Genomic DNA, 20000 nt, shown 5'->3' on the forward strand with positions numbered 1-20000 from the left:
ACTGCAGGATCCTGTTCTCAGCTGTTAGTGTGACTCTGATTCAGACACATTCTTCTGTTTGTGTTTTCAAACTGATCTGAGACGGAAGCAGCAGCTCGTCTTCAGCCCTTCATCTGTCTCACCACCTGATAGTTATTAATCAATGTCTTAAAATGACCCTCGGTAAGACAAGCAGCGCCGCACAGTAACTTCATCCTGTCAGGATGTTTTCAGTCAGGATCTTTAGTTGCACCGGCAGGAAGGTGAGCAGCTCCTCTGCCTGCGTGCCCTTCAGCAAGACAGCGGTGCTCCTGCAGACTCAGACGTCTGACGGTGACGGTGAGCTGCAGCTTCCAGATCAGTTTATATCGTTTGTGTTCCGGTTGGTTTTTCTCCTGAACAGCAGAAGTTCAGCAGCCGCTCGTAAAGACACGACTGATCAATAATCATCATCAATAATCAGAAGACTGAAGCTCGACCAATCAGCAGAGTGACAGTGAACAGACCTCAGGTCAGTGTTCACTCTATTCAAACTGACATACTGGAACAAAAATAGAATTTCTGTGAAATCTTTGTGGAATCATCATCAACATGAAAGTTTCACAGACAAACGAGTCTGAGAGGAAACTGGATCAGAACCAGAATATAAACCAGCAGCGCCTCTGAATCCTCCTGCTCACTGTTAGCAGCTAACGTTAGCAGCTAACGTTAGCAGATTAGAGGCTACAGTGATGTCACGCTGCCGTCATGGTGGGACTGTTAAAGACTGATATCTTTGTAAGTGATGTCAAAAGTCTTAGAAACATGAAACTATAAAAACCCGACGAGGAGGAGAAGCAGCGAGTCCTCACAGAACAGCTGAGCCGGACACACTTTGATTTATTGATCTCAGATTTATTCATTAAATGATTGTTGAACTTCTGTTAAACTCATGAGACTCTGTGACTCATCAGCTGTGAAGTTCACCCTCACAGAGACTCTGAGGATCAATAACAACAGGAAGCCACAGACGGGCGTTCTTACTGATGTGTAGAGGAATCCCTCTGCGTTCATCGCCACGTACAGTCCCGCCTTCACGCCCTGGATCGCCACCACCCGCAAACCTACTGGGATCAGGTTAAACAGAGCTGGAGGGCGAGAGACACAGAGACAGAGAGAGAGAGAGAGAGACAGACAGACAGAGACAGACAGATAGAGAGAGAGAGAGATTATTATTATTGTTAATATTCTTGTTCTGTAGTCCTGTACGCTCTGGTACTATTGTGAACCACAGTCATGTCAATAAAGCTTGGTGAAATTGAAACAGACAGACAGACACAGTGGAGGTCAGAGTGAAGAGACACTGAGTTCAGATGTTTTAACGGATCAAACATCAGTGTGTTCTGGGTCCAAACTGAACCGGCTTCACGGTTCAGACCTGCTGCTGGCTGGATGTGACGCTCAGAGCTGATAGAGAGAATAAAGAGAGGAGGAGGAGGAGGAGGAGGAGGAGGAGGAGGAGTGATGAGAGGTGATTTAATCCTCGGGGACAGAGCGCTGCAGTGTGGGTGAGGATGAGGAGGAGGAGGTGGAGGAGGAAGAGGCCCGTGGCGATGGTTGCTGTTAATCCTCCTTTATTTAACAGAGATGAGAGAGGAGAATCCAAACATCTCCTCCTCCTCCTCTTGTCCTCTTTCTGCTTCTCTTTTCCAAAGCAGAGGATTTAAAGCAGCAGCAGCAGAACCTCGTCCAGAAACACGAGAACACAGATCTGCTGCCGCCGAGCGACCCGATGTGTCGGGAGGAGAGGAGCGCTTCAGAACCGGAGGAGTCCGATGATCAGCTCCTGTTTCAGACAGACGCTGACTTTATAAAAACTCTGAAACGTTCACGTTAAGAAGAAGAAAGAAGGATCAGCCTGTCGGTCACACCTCTCCATCCTGACCTCACAATCCAACATGGCCGCTCGGCGCATCAACAGCTGTGAAGGCTGCAGAACATCATGTTGACCCGACCCGTTGGACCAGAGCTCAGCTGTTCAGCACCCACTTCTGACTTACAGGAACAGTAACAGCTCCTCCTGCCTCTGTTGGTTCACCTGCTCCTTCTTTACCTCCTCACTTCAACTCTTCATCCCTTCATCACTCTCCTCCTCACAAACGGAAGAGAAACCAGATGTTGAAGCACGAGTGAAGTGTTTTCTGCTTGTTTACATGAAGTGACGAGAGACAGAATTATTCTTCATGTTATTTCAAACCTGATAAATCTAAAAATAAATCTAATAATAAATCTTAAAATAAATCTAATGATAAATCTAATAATAAATCTAAAATAAATCTAATAATATATCTTAAAATAAATCTAATGATAAATCTAATAATACATCTAAAAATAAATCTAATAATATATCTAATAATAAATCTAAAAATAAATCTAATAATGAATCTAAAATAAATCTAATAATAAATCTTAAAATAAATGTTAAAATAAATCTGAAAATAAATCTAATAATAAATCTAAAATAAATCTAATAATAAATCTTAAAATAAATGTTAAAATAAATCTAATAATAAATCTAATAATAAATCTAATAATAAATCTTAAAATAAATCTTAAAATAAATCTAATAATAAATCTAATAATAAATCTAATGATAAATCCCACATGAGGAGACGAGTGACAGAATCATGTAAACACGTCAGTTCAGTACCAGTCATCAGTCATCAGTCATCGGGCTCACTGGTCAGAACAGTACCAGTGGTTCTGAATGTGTGACAGGATCTCACACAACTGAACTCCTGTCCTCAGGTGTGTGTGTGCACTCAGGACCATGTTGGTGCAGCAGCGCCGGGCTGAGCCGGGTGTGTTTGAGCAGAACCGTGGTGACGTGTTGGACTCACTGTAGTCGCTGTTCTCGTCCTTGTTCCCGCTGATGGCTCCGTCAGGCTGCATCTGCAGGAAGAAGCCCTGCTCGCTGAAGAGCCGCGTCACGATGCCCTTCAGCTGCGGCTCTGCAACACACACACACACACACACACACACATACACACACACACACACACACACACACACACAGGAGATGTTAGATTAACACTGCCAACACACACAGAGACGTCGGCTGAGTGCTGCACCGTCGTCCACTTTAAACACATTTATAATTCAGCTGCAGGATTGTTTGATGCTCTGCTGCAGTCTGTGGACACTCAGCTCTCCCTCCTCTTCCTCCTCTTCCTCTCTGTTCATGTTGCACTTCAGCTCTACTACTGAACCAAACACACCTCACTTCTACACTGGTTTCACCATTTTGTCTACAAAGTCTTCAGCTCTCTCTCACACACACACACACACACACACACACACACACACACACACACACACACACACACACACACACACAGGTGAAGCGTCACACATCAGAGTGAGCGCTCTGGCAGCAGCGAGGATCTCTGAGCGGCCTGAGCTGACACTGAATTCCAACACGGTTCTGACCCGTCAAAGCAAAATAAGATCTGTGATGGTATTCCATCTCATACGGAGGCTCGAAGCTGCCAACATCATTCATGTGTCATCAAAGAATATTTATAAATCTATTTTATTTTCCAGTTTTAAAAAAAGCGTTTGATTTTTATATTTCTGTTATTTACATGTTTCTGTTTTATTTACTTCCACAATTTATTTCTGAACGTTTTATTATTAATTCTGTAACTTTTTTATTTTTATGTACAAACAAATAAATATGTAACTAGATAAATACATACATATGTAAAACAATATATAAATATGCAAATAAATACATAAAAAAAATTATAAAGGAATAAATAAAAACAACCTGAAAAACAGAATAAAAAAGGAAAAGATAAAATGTTTGTGGAAATAAAAAAGGGAAAAATGTCATTAAATAAATAAATAAATACAAAATAATATAAATAAAGAGTTGAATCAATACAAATATAAATAAATAAAGCAGCAACGTAAACATTTGATAAATTAATGAATGTTTCTGTATTTTCGGTGCATTTAATTGCATATTGATATGTATTTTATATTTCTTTATTTGTGTCAGGTCCGCTCATAGCGACGCCACGTGGAGAGAAAAAACAACCAAAGTGACACAAGCATGGAAACAGAACCTGGACCTTCAGAACCTTCAGAACCTTCAGAACCTTCAGAGGAGCTTTGATCATCTCAGTGTCGTGTTTTTCTATCTGATGTTATGAACATTAATATCACAGCTGCAGCGTGTCTGACGGAGGTGAAGGTGTGAGGATGTAAACACGGAGGAGCTGCAGAGATGAAGCGCTGCTCCAGATGACAATGTGGGCCAGAAGGCCCGGCAGAAATAGACCCAAACACACAGAGCCGGGCTAATGTGGAGCAGCCCGCTGTGCTACTTAACATCATGTAAGGACACACAGACGGACGGTAACGAGGCACCAATCATGAAATAACGTTTTATTGAAGATGATTCAGCTGCAGGAGGAAGAACAGCAGCACCCCGCCACAATAAAGTCACAACGACTTCCTGTTCCGAGCTCGAGGAGTCGTGACATCACGATACTACAGATAAATGTGTTAACTGCTGCTAGCTCGTTAGCATGCTAACTACAGACGTCACAATGTGAACACTGTTATTTCTTCACACTGCTGATGACACACTGCAGCTTTCAGAAGGATTGAGTTTAAGTCTTTTTGTTCTAAATGACAACATCGTCGTGGTGAAGCTGTTTGGCTGCAGTGATCGTGATAAAAGAGCCTGAAAAGTTTCTTCTAAAATGAATCTACAGCCTTTAAAATAAACAAACACATTCTTTGATTATCTTCAGGTACAGGCTGAACTGAACTGAAGAAGGAAACCTGCTGGTTCCTCTTTTATTCTTCTTCCTTTTGAAGTGATTAAAGATACTTTAAAGTGTTTTCACTCCTTAAAACAAGCTGACGTCTGTGAATGAAGTCAGTGTGTTCTTAAAAACTGACGAGGCTGAACGCTCCACAGACTCTTCACACATTCATCATCTGATCGCTCGTTAACACAAATCTTTTTATAGTCCAGCAGCCAATCAGAGAGCGGCCGGCAGACTGTTAGTTTGAAGCTGAACGTCTCGTCAGCTCGATGGTAACGACTGAGTGTGCAGCGCGTCACGTGTTCGACGCTCCTGCAGACTGTGAGAACAAACACAGTCACAGTTTCTCTGTTTCACATCGAACTGTCTGCTGCTGCAGACGATCAGGATCTGAACCAGCTGATCACATCGTCAATAATCACTGTTTAGTTCTGACATCTTCAATATGATCTGAAGTCTGAAGGGTTAAAATATTCTGTCTTTATACATTTTACTGTTAATATTTTGATCCTGACGTTTAATTTATTTTGAAAAAGCAACAAACATGTTTTCGATTCTCACTAAACTAAATGACATAAAAACAATAAAACTTTATTTTAGTTTTATTTCCGTGTATAAACTTAATAAACTGGATTGTTTCTGATATTTATCTTCAAATGTTTTTGTCGATAAAGTTTTATTGAAGAGAAATCAGAGTGTATTTATGAAGATGGTCTGACGACTGAAGGATGTTACTGGCTGACAGTCAGTTATTGATCGGCCCCCCGATCAATAACTGACTGTCAGAGAAACAAACCTCAGTTTGTTCAGAATCAGAGCGATTATTGATCTCTGTATAAATTACAGAGTGTTGATCAGTCATTCGATTAGAGATTTGTTTTTTGATCGTCGTTATTGATTTATGATCTGAAACTTTTACATTCAGTTTTATATCATAAGTTAAATAACTGAGGACGTTTCTGAGACTTCCAGAATAAAAGCCAACATGTTTATTTAAGATATTCTGATAAAATATTTGACTTTTTTATGTTTTAAATGAGTAAAACAGAAGTCATCATGTGTTTCAGCTTCAGGCTTCAGGAGCAGAACCTTCTGGACCCGCTCAGGCAACCCGGCGTCTTCATGGTTGTTTGTGTATCAGCGAGATGATGAAACACGTGAAGAAGAGAGGTGCTGAGTGGTGAAGCAGAGCAGTGTAACAGCCCTTTAACGGCCTGTTTGTTGTGCTGCCAAGTCCACAAGCGGCGCCGAGCGGCAGCTAATGAGACACATAAATATCATGTAAATATTGAAATCAGACCCGACGAGTTCAGCTCGTCATCCTGCAGGAACTCTGCTGACATCATCACTGTTTCTTTTTATACCCGCCTTTAATATTTCAAACTGCTGATGAAAATGATGCAGCGATCAACACGACTGGCTGCGTTTCAGTTTGTGCTGCGTTCATGAACCAACAGACGTCAGTTTGCAGCCTGACGATGTGAAATAATGTCTGCAGCTGCTGACACACGTCTATCTGCAGGCGAGATATCAGAAGCTAACAGGCTAACACAGGCTAACACTGCGTCACACCGGCACCACTGTGGACGAACACAGGAGGATCATGTGAAGCCACAAAACAACAGATTTCACTTGGATAACTGCGGTCACTTCCACAATCAAGTCGAGTCGAGTCACCACACTGCTCACTATACTCTTTCCTCTAGCGACTAGCTGCTGTTAGGAAGTAGCTCAGTTAGCCGTGAAACTAGTGGCCCTGTTAGCTGGCTGGAGTCAGGCTGGATCACAGCCGTGGATCTCAGGGGGAGTCGCTGCACCAGGTCAGTGTGAAGACAGAGGTGATTTACAGTACAGAGGTGATTTACAGTACAGAGGTGATTTACAGTACAGAGGTGATTTACACTACAGAGGTGATTTACACCACAGAGGTGATTTAAACTACAGAGGTGATTTACACCACAGAGGTGATATAAACTACAGAGGTGATTTACACCACAGAGGTGATTTAAACTACAGAGGTGATTTACACCACAGAGGTGATATAAACTACAGAGGTGATTTACACCACAGAGGTGATTTACACCACAGAGGTGATTTACACCACAGAGGTGATTTACACTACAGAGGTGATTTACACCACAGAGGTGATTTACACCACAGAGGTGATTTAAACTACAGAGGTGATTTACACTACAGAGGTGATTTACACCACAGAGGTGATTTACACCACAGAGGTGATTTACACTACAGAGGTGATTTACACCACAGAGGTGATTTAAACCACAGAGGTGATTTACACCACAGAGGTGATTTACACCACAGAGGTGATTTACACCACAGAGGTGATTTACACTACAGAGGTGATTTACACCACAGAGGTGATTTAAACTACAGAGGTGATTTACAGTACAGAAGTGATTTACAGTACATAGGTGATTTACACTACAGAGGTGATTTAAACTACAGAGGTGATTTACAGTACAGAGGTGATTTACACCACAGAGGTGATTTACACCACAGAGGTGATTTACACTACAGAGGTGATTTACAGTACAGAGTTGATTTACAGTACAGAGGTGATTTACACCACAGAGGTGATTTAAACTACAGAGGTGATTTACAATACAGAGGTGATTTACACCAAAGAGGTGATTTAAACTACAGAGGTGATTTACACCACAGAGGTGATTTAAACTACAGAGGTGATTTACAGTACAGAGGTGATTTACAGTACAGAGGTGATTTACAGTACAGAGGTGATTTACACCACAGAGGTGATTTACAGTACAGAGGTGATTTACACTACAGAGGTGATTTACAATACAGAGGTGATTTACACTACAGAGGTGATTTACAGACCAGGACTATGACTGAGAGAGAGAGTCGGACATCATCAGCGTGTAGAGACAGAACATGTTACTGTGAACTGAGGATTGATTTGGACCGAACCAGGGGAGACTGTCGGGACAAACCAGAACTGTTCTGGTGACTCTGACTCAGTCTGACAATGAGTTAACGAGCAGATTAAACTGGTCTGAGTTCAGTCAGAGACAGAAACTTGAGTTCAGACGATGGACGGTTGGATTTTTCTGTTTATAATTAAAATAGGAGTCAAAATATTTCCTTTCTTCACATTTATGAGTTTGTGTTGTTGATTATTAGACTCAGTAGTGAAATGAAGCTACAGGCTGTCAGACTGTCACCTCTGAGAGACAGAGGGCTGTTAGCAGCTAGCTGTTAGCATGCTAATGTCAGTAGACGTACAGAACAGAGATGTGTTCGTTTCTTCACTGTGTTCATGATGTCAGGTTAATTTTCAGATGTTTAAACTAAAGTTCAGGACGTATTTTACAGAATTGATCCTTTAAAGCTAAACTTGGTCCCAGCCGAGTGATTCTGGCCGGTCTCGGTCTGTGAACCCACCTGGTTTCCGTCGTACAGGTCGTTTCTTCCCGCTGCAGAAGCGAACTTTGCTGAAGACGCTGAAGATGTGTCTCTCACACAGAGACCTCGGGTCTTTGGTCGGACTGGAGCGTCTCTTGTTGGTGGCGACCTTCTCGCTGTTGGACTCTCGGGCCTGACGTTTTTGTCGGATTAGGGAGCTGGCGATGGCCGCCGCCATCTCCCTGAGAAGTGGGCGGAGCCACTGAGGAGAAATGATCTGCTCCCGAGTGCGAGGACGCTCGACTGTTAGTCCAGATCAGGTGACATGTCCAAACGGAGTGTCTGATGAAGACGTTCACGGTCGCTCCATGATCCAGAACTGACTCAGAACTCTGATCCACTTTGAGGAGATGTTACAGTCCCAACGCCTCAACAATCATTAAAAGCTTCAGAGTTTAGAAAACGACATCCTGACAGTTTGTTGTTCAGAGGAATGACTGCAGTCGTTCACATCCTGCAGCCGTTGTTCACAGCAGAGCTTCAGTCATGACGACCCAGCGACGCTTTGACATCTCGCAGACGTAAGAATCATCAAACCCGACAGAACCTACAGCACATTTGTGTTACTGAACAATCTTTAAATCAGACGATCACGTTGATGTTCGAGCTTCTGATGAAGAAAAATCAAGTGAATTATTGAAACATTCTGAATTAGTCAGCAGTGATTCTCTGATCCTGGAGAAGAAACTTTCATCTGAGTCTCAAACGGCCACGACAGACGGCTGCAGCACATATACATGCATGAATCAAAATGCATGCTGGGTAATGTATCCGTCTCCCTCTCAGGCTCTCCGGTGGAGGCACATGTCTGCAGGAGCTGCTGCGACTCTCTGGTTTACGCACCGACGATGATGATGATGCATCCATGAACTGAAGAATCGAACAGCTGCTGCATCGTCTTGTTTCTGGGGGCGGACGGACGCCGTCGCTCGTTCACACCTCCATCTTCAACATCAGCTCGCCGACAACTTTCAGAGGCGTCTTCAGGTCCTCAGAGGATCAGCTGAAGGCAGAGAAACAGTGCCAACGTCCAAATGAAACCGAAGAAGTTGAAAATAATCCCAGAGAGAAAGAGACGATGAACCGACAGAGACTCTACTCTGCTTCCTCTGAGCGTCTCCTCCTCCTCCTCCTCCTCCTCCTCCTCCTCCTCACAGAGCTGCTCAATGTGATGAGAGCGAGAGAGGAGGGGGAGAGAGAGGACCAGCCAGAGAGAGGAGAGAGAGTGATGGAGAGACGGGTGGAGGTGTGGAAGCAGCTCCTAAAAATATTCTGCCTGATGTTTCGTGTTGCTCCCACATCAGACCACTCCACCTTCAGCAGCACCGCTCAGCACTCGCACTGGTTTCATCTGGATCCAGTTCACTGAACTCCAGACCTGATTCCCCACGAGACGCTTATCAGAATCAAACCAGACGACATTTAAAGGAACAGTTCACCCAAAAATGCCAAAGTCAGGTGAAGTGTGGTAGTCCACAGATTTAAAACAGAGAAGCAAGCAGAGAAACATTAGAAGTCTCTGTCAGCTCGTCTGCTGTGATCTCAGTCTGCAGCAGAGAACACATCACTAACTGATCTCAGACCAGTTCTACACCCTCGACGTGTTCGTGCACCCACATCAGACGGGTGCCAGCTAACGCTTTTAGCCTAGCAGCTACAGTGAAGCTAGTAAACGGGTGCAAACTGGTTTGAAAAAAGAAGTCTGTTTCTACGTAAGCTTATGAGGAAATTAAGCTATTTCTAAGTTAGAAGTGAAAACTTTCCTGATTAATTTAGAGTCGCAATCTCCAGTTTCCTTTATAGTCCGTTTACAGTAAATAAGATGATAAAACACAAATATATAATCGTATAATGATTCATCTTTGAAATTTTGTCTGAAATGTCTCCAGTCGATTATCAAACCAGCGTCCATGTTAAAACCAGGTTAAAATAACTCTCTGCTGTTGGACTGCATGGTTACATAAACCCTCTCTGTTCAGCAGCACAGCGGATCACGAACATGTAGTCAGGGCTGAATAACCATGAGATCTGCTCTCAGATCAGCTCTGAGTGATGAGACGCCGTGTGAGCCTGCAGGTATCACCGCTATCTGACAGTCAGCCGGCGTCCTCGCACACTGCTGCTGATGACTCACTGTGATGTCGGCGTGGAGCTGCAGCCGCAGGTGAGACCAGGAAACTGATCCAACGGCAGAAAGATCATCAATATATTTACAGAGGAGATATTGATCCGATTCAGCTTCATTGAGTCTTTATCGCTGATGTCTGTCCAGAAAAATCTCCTGATAAATCAGAGAAAAACAGACCATTCAGAACTCCCCTGAGAATCTTCATGTTTTTGGTTTTCTTCAGATTGAAACTGATCCAGTGTCAGTTGTTTGCACATCCATGAGTTCACTGTAAACAGGAAGTGCTAACAGCTAATTCGGCTCATGTTTAATGGAGTTAAATAAAGTCTGAACACGACTTTAGTCTTAATATCCAGACACTCAGGATTACCAGATGAGTCGTCTGAGTGCTTCAGTACGTTTTACAAACATTCCCCCAAAACTTAAGTTGGATATATTTGGACTCTTCAGAGACTTTGGGAATCCAGTACATTTTAAATAAGGTTTGGTTTGAACAAAGTTTCTGTGAGCACAAAAGAAATTAACTTTCTCTCTGTACAACTCAACACAGTGTGATGATGAAGATGATGAAGATGATGAAGAAGAAGAAGAAGAAGAAGAAGAAGAAGAAGATGATGATGATGATGGTGATGATGATGATGATGATGGTGATGATGATGATGATGATGATGATGATGATGAAGATGATGACACCATGATTGTTCTCAGTGACTCAGCTGATAATTGGATTGTGTAACGAGCTCTTAACTGATAATTGGTCTCATCTGCACTCGGCTTCATCCACTAACAGTCAAACAGAAACAGCAGCACCAGACTCCCTTAACAAATGTGTCAGTTTAGTGAGTTGTTGAGTTGGAGACACTTTATAAACTCTGTGAAACTCTGTCTCTGACTCATTCTGCATTATTTGGACCTTCTTGTTAATTCAGCAAATGTTCGACATGAACTTCTTTCTGTCTTTCAGTAGAAACATGGAGTCTGTGTGTCTCTGTGATGGACGACTAGCAGCTCTCCACAGTGATCGATCACCGGGACAGATCCAGTCTGATCAGTCTCTCTCTCTCTCTCTCTGTCTGTTCTTGTTTCTTAAAGCTTTAACAGTGAAATCCTCGTTAACATGAACTGAACTGAGGTGACCTGAAAACATGAATTAAGTGAATATTTGCGCGGTGCAGTCGTGTGCTGTGTGAACACTTTGATGCTGTTATAAACTTTAATCCTCCACGTCGAATCACTTTGTCTCAGAGCTCGCGGCCGACGTGTCCGGCAGCTTTCACAGCTGCTGCTGACAGACTGAACTAAACTGGATTACATCCTCACATCACTGACAGGACCCGGCGTCTGTTTCCCCGTCAGAGAACGTGTCAGTGAACGCACCGCTGCGCTGAATGTAGGCCTACAGCCCCATCAGAAAAAACCAGGTCAGCGTCTTTAATTACTGACGAGTATTTGTGTCCTCATACCTGCTCAGTGGGACCGAGAGCGGAGACAGAGGAGGACGAAGAGACTCGTCTTCATCATTATCTGATCATCAGCTTCCTCCTCCGGTCCACCGGCCCGGCCCGGCCCGGCTCTGCTCTGCTCTGCTGCTCACGCTGAGACAAACATCTTACTGACCAACAACATTCAAAATGGAGGAAGCCGTGTGTCACATCACAACAGAGACTTCAGGTTTCCTCGGTGATCACATCGATATACAGACATATTTAAATATTCAGGAGTGTTTTTATGCAGATAACACACATTTATACCCCAGAGAAGAAAACAACGTTCACCACGTATTATTCTGACTGACGTCCTGAAACGTTCTGCTGCTCACTGACAACAAATCTGAAAGTAAAGCTGCACGGTATGAACAGAACCAGTGAGTGGGTCGGGACATCGCTGCAGTTCTACAGGACTTTATTATGATGCAGAACATTTTCACCAGAATATCTTCATGTTTTAAAATGTGGATCTTTGACTTTTTCTTTTTCTACCTTATCTAAGACGTACAGAAGCAGTCAGACAGCTCATCTGGTGATCATGAGCTCCTGCTTATAACGACCACAGCCGGGTTTGGACCGGACTTTTCTCTATTCAGAGTGTTCTGAATGAGCTGTTAGAAGCTCCTGTTCACAGTCAACTTGTGAATGTAGAGACAACTATCACTGGATTACTGTGATACTGAAGACACCTTAAAACATGAAGATTCTAAGGGGAGTTCTGAATGGTACATCAGAGATAATGTCCAAGTGTTCACACACTCCTGCTGGGTGTTAATGAGCCGCGAGGTCGATGGTGATGCTGCCACAGTGGATCTCCTGCCCTTCACTCCTGTGAGTGTGTGTGTGTGTGTGTGTGTGTGTGTGTGTGTGTGTGTGTGTACAGTTCAGGTGTGTTTCCTGATCAATAGACAAACTGCCTCATCAGAGGGCAGCACAAAGTCAGCAGGAGGTTTAAACCATCGAACCACCACAGAGAGCACAGTACTCAGTAATCAGAGTACACAGAGTACTCACAGTACACAAAGTAATCCCAACAAACACCAGCCTGATCTGTCTCAGAGGTCACAACTCAAAAAAGTTAAGAACCGCTGCACTAAAGCAGAAAATGTGGATTCATCCGCCGTAGAAAATAGTCCCTCACACACTCACAACTTCCCTTTTAAACATGAAACTTTCAGTTTGTGATTTGAGAGTTTTACATCTGCAGAACTTCTTTGTCATTTCTGGATTCAACTTGAGATTTATTGTTTTTAAAGAAGAATCTAATACAGCACCAGACTTCTATTGTAAAAACAGCTAATTCAAGACAGATTTCTCAGCTAAACACAGACACTGTGCAGCCTGTTGTACTGAAGCAGATGTCTGTTCATTCAGCTTATACACCCACACACACACTGCAGATAAACCTTAAACAGAAGGATCTGTGTGTGTGTGTGTGTGTGTGTGTGTGTGTGTGTGTGTGGGCGTCAGCTGGATGTTCGAACCAAACAAAGACGCTAACAACAAACTGTGTTTTGTTCCGGAGTCTATTGTTGGACAGCGAACACACGAGCAGACTGTATTTTTATATCTAATCCCTCAGCGTGTCCTGCTGATGACTCATCTCACATCAAATATCAAATATAATCCCTCGTCTTCACATCCAGCATCATCTGCCACCGCACCAGGAGGCAGCGTTAGCGCCATGCTAACATCATGAGACTTCTCTCTGCAGCTCTTCACATCATTAACTCCATCCTGACACTCTGAGGTTTCATGATGTCGTACATTAAGTTAAATAAATTCACTGAGTTTCCTCTGATCACTCTGATGACAGCTGATCAGCCTCCTCAGCCTCCGCAGTGTTTCAGTGTTGGACCAATCAGCTGCAGCCTGGAGACGCGGCTCCACCTGCTGGACGAGAGGAGAACTGCAGGTGCACTGAGGCCTGATCACAGTCAGCTGATCAGATCCTGACCATCAATCAATATCTAGGTTAAAACACACAAACACGTTCCTGGATCTGATATAAATATCAGGACATCATGTTGAACAGCTGATCTGAGTTACAGTTTGTTTAAAGTGTTTTCTGTCATAGTTCTGGTTCTGATCGGACGTCTGTGTTTGAATCAGAACAACTTTATTGATCGTGAGGAGGAAACAGTTACAGCTGCTCCTCTGAACACAAACTACAAGTAGAATATTATAAATAAAGCACTGAAATATAACAGCGACTGTAAACATTAAACACACATGAACATCAAACTATTATGCATGACAACTTTATGTATATATAATTAGATATTAATAACTTAAGATATTAAATGAGTCGTCATGACGACAGCAGAACATCGTGCAGGAAACTGAAACTAAAAGCACTTTAACTTTATTTGACTTCACTGTACAGGAACATCATGGAGCTGTTCAGAGGTGATGTGTGAATAAAAGATATTATTATTCATAAACGTCAGTGAGAGTTGAGTCACCACAGATTATCTGAAGCTCGTTCTGCTGCATTATAATGTAGAACTGCTGCATTATCATGTAGAACGAGAGGTTTCATGTCTCAGCTGCTGCTTTCTGTCCTGGACGCTGCATGAAGACAGATCTACACGCAGCAGATCCCCTCGCAGCAGATCCACACGCAGCAGATCCACACGCAGCAGATCTACACGCAGCAGATCCACACGCAGCAGATCCACACGCAGCAGATCCACACGCAGCAGATCTACACGCAGCAGATCCAAACGCAGCAGATCCACTCGCAGCAGATCCAAACGCGGCAGATCCACTCGCAGCAGATCCAAACGCAGCAGATCCACACGCAGCAGATCCAAACGCAGCAGATCCACACGCAGCAGATCCACACGCAGCAGATCCACTCGCAGCAGATCTACACGCAGCAGATCCACACGCAGCAGATCCACACGCAGCAGATCCACACGCAGCAGATCCACACGCAGCAGATCCACTCGCAGCAGATCCACACGCAGCAGATCCACACGCAGCAGATCTACAGGCAGCAGATCTACAGGCAGCAGATCCACACGCAGCAGATCCACTCGCAGCAGATCCACTCGCAGCAGATCTACACGCAGCAGATCTACAGGCAGCAGATCTACAGGCAGCAGATCCACACGCAGCAGATCCAAACGCAGCAGATCTACACGCAGCAGATCTACACGCAGCAGATCCACAGGCAGCAGATCCACACGCAGCAGATCCACACGCAGCAGATCCACACGCAGCAGATCCACACGCAGCAGATCCACAGGCAGCAGATCCACACGCAGCAGATCCACACGCAGCAGATCCACACGCAGCAGATCCACACGCAGCAGATCTACACGCAGCAGATCTACAGGCAGCAGATCTACAGGCAGCAGATCCACACGCAGCAGATCCACACGCAGCAGATCCACACGCAGCAGATCCACTCGCAGCAGATCCAAACGCAGCAGATCCACACGCAGCAGATCCACACGCAGCAGATCCACACGCAGCAGATCCACACGCAGCAGATCCACTCGCAGCAGATCCACACGCAGCAGATCCACACGCAGCAGATCCACAGGCAGCAGATCTACAGGCAGCAGATCCACACGCAGCAGATCTACTCGCAGCAGATCCACTCGCAGCAGATCTACACGCAGCAGATCTACACGCAGCAGATCTACAGGCAGCAGATCTACAGGCAGCAGATCCACACGCAGCAGATCCAAACGCAGCAGATCTACACGCAGCAGATCCACACGCAGCAGATCCACACGCAGCAGATCTACACGCAGCAGATCTACACGCAGCAGATCCACTCGCAGCAGATCTACACGCAGCAGATCCACTCGCAGCAGATCCACTCGCAGCAGATCCACTCGCAGCAGATCCACACGCAGCAGATCCACTCGCAGCAGATCCACTCGCAGCAGATCCACACGCAGCAGATCCACTCGCAGCAGATCCACTCGCAGCAGATCCACTCGCAGCAGATCCACACGCAGCAGATCCACTCGCAGCAGATCCACTCGCAGCAGATCTACAGGCAGCAGATCTACTAACACGTGTTTTGAATGTTTGATGTTGAATCTTTAATTCAGCAGATTTTTCTGCTGATGTAAAATTCATGAGTCTGAAACAACGAGCAGCTTTTAAAGTCGTCACTGAAACACTTTGAATCATTGAATGGTCGTTGTTCCTCTGACGGAGGTTCTGACGCTCCACAGCTCCTCATCCAGGTTGTGTGACTGTGGTTCTGTCGGGACCGGTCCAATCGGTGTGTTTAATCCAACATGTGATGAGATGTGAACTCCTCCTGATGTTCATCGTGTTCCTCCTCCTCCTCTCAGAGACCAACAGCACCGTGATAAAGATTCTTTATTCGTCCACATGAAACTTTAATGTCAAACTCTCAGTGTTAAATATAAATAAACAGAACTGCTGCTGCAGTCGTCCTGCGGTACGACCAACACACTGTCACATGTTCTCTGAGCTCAGAGGTCAAAGGTCAACGACCGACACAGTGATGTTATTATTCACATGTTTATTCTTCTTCTGTGGTGGAGCAGCTGCTGACTCGACTGTTCATCTGATCACTGAACAGTTATCAAAGTCAATATTGTCCATGTTGTAAAATAATACTTAGATAAAAGTCAGACTGACCTGTAACAGCACTGTGATGACATCATCAGGATCATATTCATACAGTCATCTGTGATCAGTCCAACATGCTGTCATGTGCTGACTGAGCAGCAGAGGGAGACAGAGACTCAGAGAGGAAGTACTGAAGAGGCCCGGAGAGACGGCGAGCAGCTGATCCTGGATCTGATCCTGGATCTGATCCTGGATCTGATCCTCACCGGCTGAGCTGAAGTCAACCACAAGTTTAAAGACGTCATCAGAGACGTGAGAACAAGAACCTGCTGTGGATCTGATCCATGGTCAGTTTTCAGGTCAGTGATCAGCTGACTGACGCTCAGCTGCTGATCCAGTTCCAGTTAAAGTTCAGAAGGAGACCCATTAGCAGAGTTCTGTTAGCACAGCGCCTCCTCTGTTACTGCTGGTGACGTACGTTACTCACCGTCACTGTTATCTGCTGAGAAAAGACAGTTTTAGAGTTAAAGTGACAGTCAGACCTCTGAGACTCGTGTTCTACAGTCCAGACCACGCGGCGCCGGCTGGACGTGGACCTGTGAGTGTTTGGACTCTACATCAGCCGGACCACAGGCGCAGCATCAGACAGACGGCTGGACGACAAACAACCTGCAGCTGATGAACCCGCAAACTGAGAGTGAAACTATAGAAGCACAAACACAAAAACTATCAAACTATCAAACTATAAAACTACAGAACCACTGAAGTGTTTCCAACACACAGCTGGAGTTCTGATCTCTGTACTGTAACACAGCAGGAGACGGGTCAGACTGTCGGTTCCTCTCACAGGTAAGAACCGGACGCGTCTCCACTGGATCCAGTCAGGACTTCCAGTAATGGATTACTTTTATGAAAAACTCAGTAAATAACAGATTACAAACGTGGTCTTTTACTTACAACAAAAAAGTAGTCTGAGTACTGTAACAGATTACTTTGTAACAACACTGGTTGTTGGATCTGTGATTCCAACAGAAACACGTTTTCACAGCTGAAAGATAAATTAATGAATATATGAAGATTATCCAGTGAAACAGTTCTCGGGTCAGAACACAGGAGAGAGACCAGAACCAGACATTCCTCTCGGGCCCCTCGGGGCCTCCGTAGAGACGGCTTTATTTATTATTAACTAGCGATGTTAATCAGTCCCGGAGGCTCGTTAGGCTCGTTGTTGTGGTCTCATGAAGAGTTAATGATGTTAATCATCAGACGTGTTGTTGTTCTTGTTGCTCTGCTGCAGATCTACGAGCTGCTGAGAGCTGAAGAAACACAGCTGCTCCGATAAAAATACTCTTACTGTAAATATAACTGAGACATCACTGTCAAGGTCACACACACACACACACACACACACACACACACACACACACACACACACACACACACACACACACACACACACAGGCTGTTGTGTGTTCTGTTTCTGTCTCGGCTCTCGGAGCTATAAATGTTTTTCTTCTCTGAGTCGTCTCCACTTTTAACCCTGAACAGTCGAGTGAAGGAGAGAACCAGCTGAGTGGTTCTGAAACTGTTGGACCAGATTAACTTCAGACTTCAGAACTTTAGAACTTAAACAAGCTGTTGTCTTGGTGTCTGCAGCCCTCAGTGCAGTTTTAACACATATTAAAGTTTCACATCTTCAGACTCAGATGTCGGTTCAAACACGACGTGTTCGTCTCCGTCTCACTCTGTGTTGGACCAGAACACCAGGCCGGGTCCACTCTGGAACTGTGACCGGGTGTTTTCACACACGTCACACTGGAACACACTGAATCTGTTCTAACTTAACAGTAAAGTCGTGTTCTTGACAGATGTTTGAGCGTCCATGACAACATCCTCCATCAGTCCGTCCCAAACCTCCTGCTCAGAGGAAACACGTGGAGACGCTGAAGGAAACGACTTCATGGGACCTGATACTGAGAGCTCAGTCATTAACTCCAGAACTAATATTCACCCACACTCGTTAACTCATCTGCTGTAGCTGTTAAAGGGATAGTTGGTGTTTTTTGAAGTGGGGTCATATAAAGTACATATCTATAGTCGATCTGTTTCCTACCGTAATCACCGATCAGCGCAGCTTTACATCGCCGTCAGACCGGCCTTTCTTTTGGCACTACATTTTCTCAACTGCAGAACCTCCGTATCCCTACGCACTAGCGTAACTGGGCAACAGCTGATCTGCGAGCGGCGATATACAGCGCGAGGCCCAGCTGCTGGACAAGAGGTTTACTTTCGATAAAAACGAAACTTAACTCTCCGTATCCCTCCACATTAGCGCTAATGCGTAGGGATACGGGGGTTCTGCGGTTGAGAAAATGTAGTGCCAAAAGAAAGCACGGTCTGACGGTGATGTGAAGCGGTGTGAATTTTCTCTATACAATGTACACTTGAACTGATATAGATGTTTTTACGTGAGCCTTGTTTTAGGTGGTTAAATTCTCTTCTTCTCTGGACCCGTTCACTGCAGTACAAAGCTGAGCGTCTGGGCTGGAGCAGCTCTCTACTTCTCCAAACTGAGGCTGCGCTGATCGCTGATTACAGGAAACAGATCGACTGTAGATATGTACTTTATATGACCCCACTTCAAAAAACACCAACTATCCCTTTAACAGTGAGTCTGCAGTCGTCAGTGTTGTGTTGACAGAAGTAAATGAGGGAGTCGTCTGCGTACGACAGGACGAGATGTGAGGATCCAGCAGAACTGATGCATCAAGGCTCCAGTCAAACGGATCGACGTCCGACACTTCTGAGTTCGACACGATCATTTTCACTCTGACTTCACTTCTCGAAGCATCGAAGAGTCAGAGAGTCAGGAGGTGACGTGGACTTCACCTCCGATGACGCAGGTTTGTGTTCACTTCATCTACGTGTTGATCTGATAACAGATATCAGTGTGTTGTGGAGATCTGCTGCCTCCTAGAGGACAAATAATCAGGACTACAAGTAACGAGGGAACGTTTAACTACAAACCCCAGAGACACTACAGTCAGAATCACACAGGGACGTTTCCCTGATGTCACAGTTCAAATCTGAAAGGTCGACTGAGTCTGTAAACATGATGATTTGAGAGCATGATGAGACGGGGTGATGGAGGTGTGATGAAGGTGTGATGGAGGTGTGAGACACTGAGAGCTGATCACAGATGTTAACACTGATATTTATACACTGTGACAGGAGGAGGAGGGTTAATGTCACTCACTCATCTCTCATAAATCACTGAAACACTCCACATGTTGATATTAACACTCTGATGTCGTTACTGACTAACAGAAGTGTTGAATCCTCTGAGGACGATGTTTCATATCGTACAGCTGCTGTTTAAATACATGATGTCATATAATCTGTCCACAGAGGAGCCACTGTTATTAACTGACACGTTAATAAACCTGTTATTAACTAACACGTTAATAAACCTGTTATTAACTGACACTTTAATAAACCTGTTATTAACTGACACTTTAGTAAACCTGTTATTAACTGACACGTTAATAAACCTGTTATTAACTGACACTTTAATAA

The 20000-nt window shown here is 44.4% G+C and overlaps 1 protein-coding gene across 2 annotated transcripts in view; it reads right to left on the reverse strand.

The window, feature by feature from the left end:
- Nucleotides 1-16: 16 nt before the first annotated feature.
- LOC115578214 (fibroblast growth factor 12-like) overlaps nucleotides 17-20000 on the reverse strand; it is a 25268-nt gene continuing 5284 nt past the window's right edge. Inside the window, exons 1-3 of one of the 2 annotated variants that reach the window (XM_030411081.1) lie at nucleotides 8223-9716; nucleotides 2859-2969; nucleotides 17-1106 (exon numbers count right to left, since the gene is read on the reverse strand). In XM_030411081.1, coding sequence (XP_030266941.1) covers nucleotides 874-1106; nucleotides 2859-2969; nucleotides 8223-8421 — 543 coding nt within the window. In that variant the 5' untranslated portion in view covers nucleotides 8422-9716 and the 3' untranslated portion in view covers nucleotides 17-873. Of the gene's footprint in view, nucleotides 1107-2858; nucleotides 2970-8222; nucleotides 9717-20000 lie in introns of those variants that run through there. The other variant, XM_030411082.1, reaches the window with a different exon arrangement.

Source organism: Sparus aurata, unplaced genomic scaffold, assembly GCF_900880675.1.
Source record: "Sparus aurata unplaced genomic scaffold, fSpaAur1.1, whole genome shotgun sequence".
NCBI lineage: Eukaryota > Metazoa > Chordata > Actinopteri > Spariformes > Sparidae > Sparus > Sparus aurata.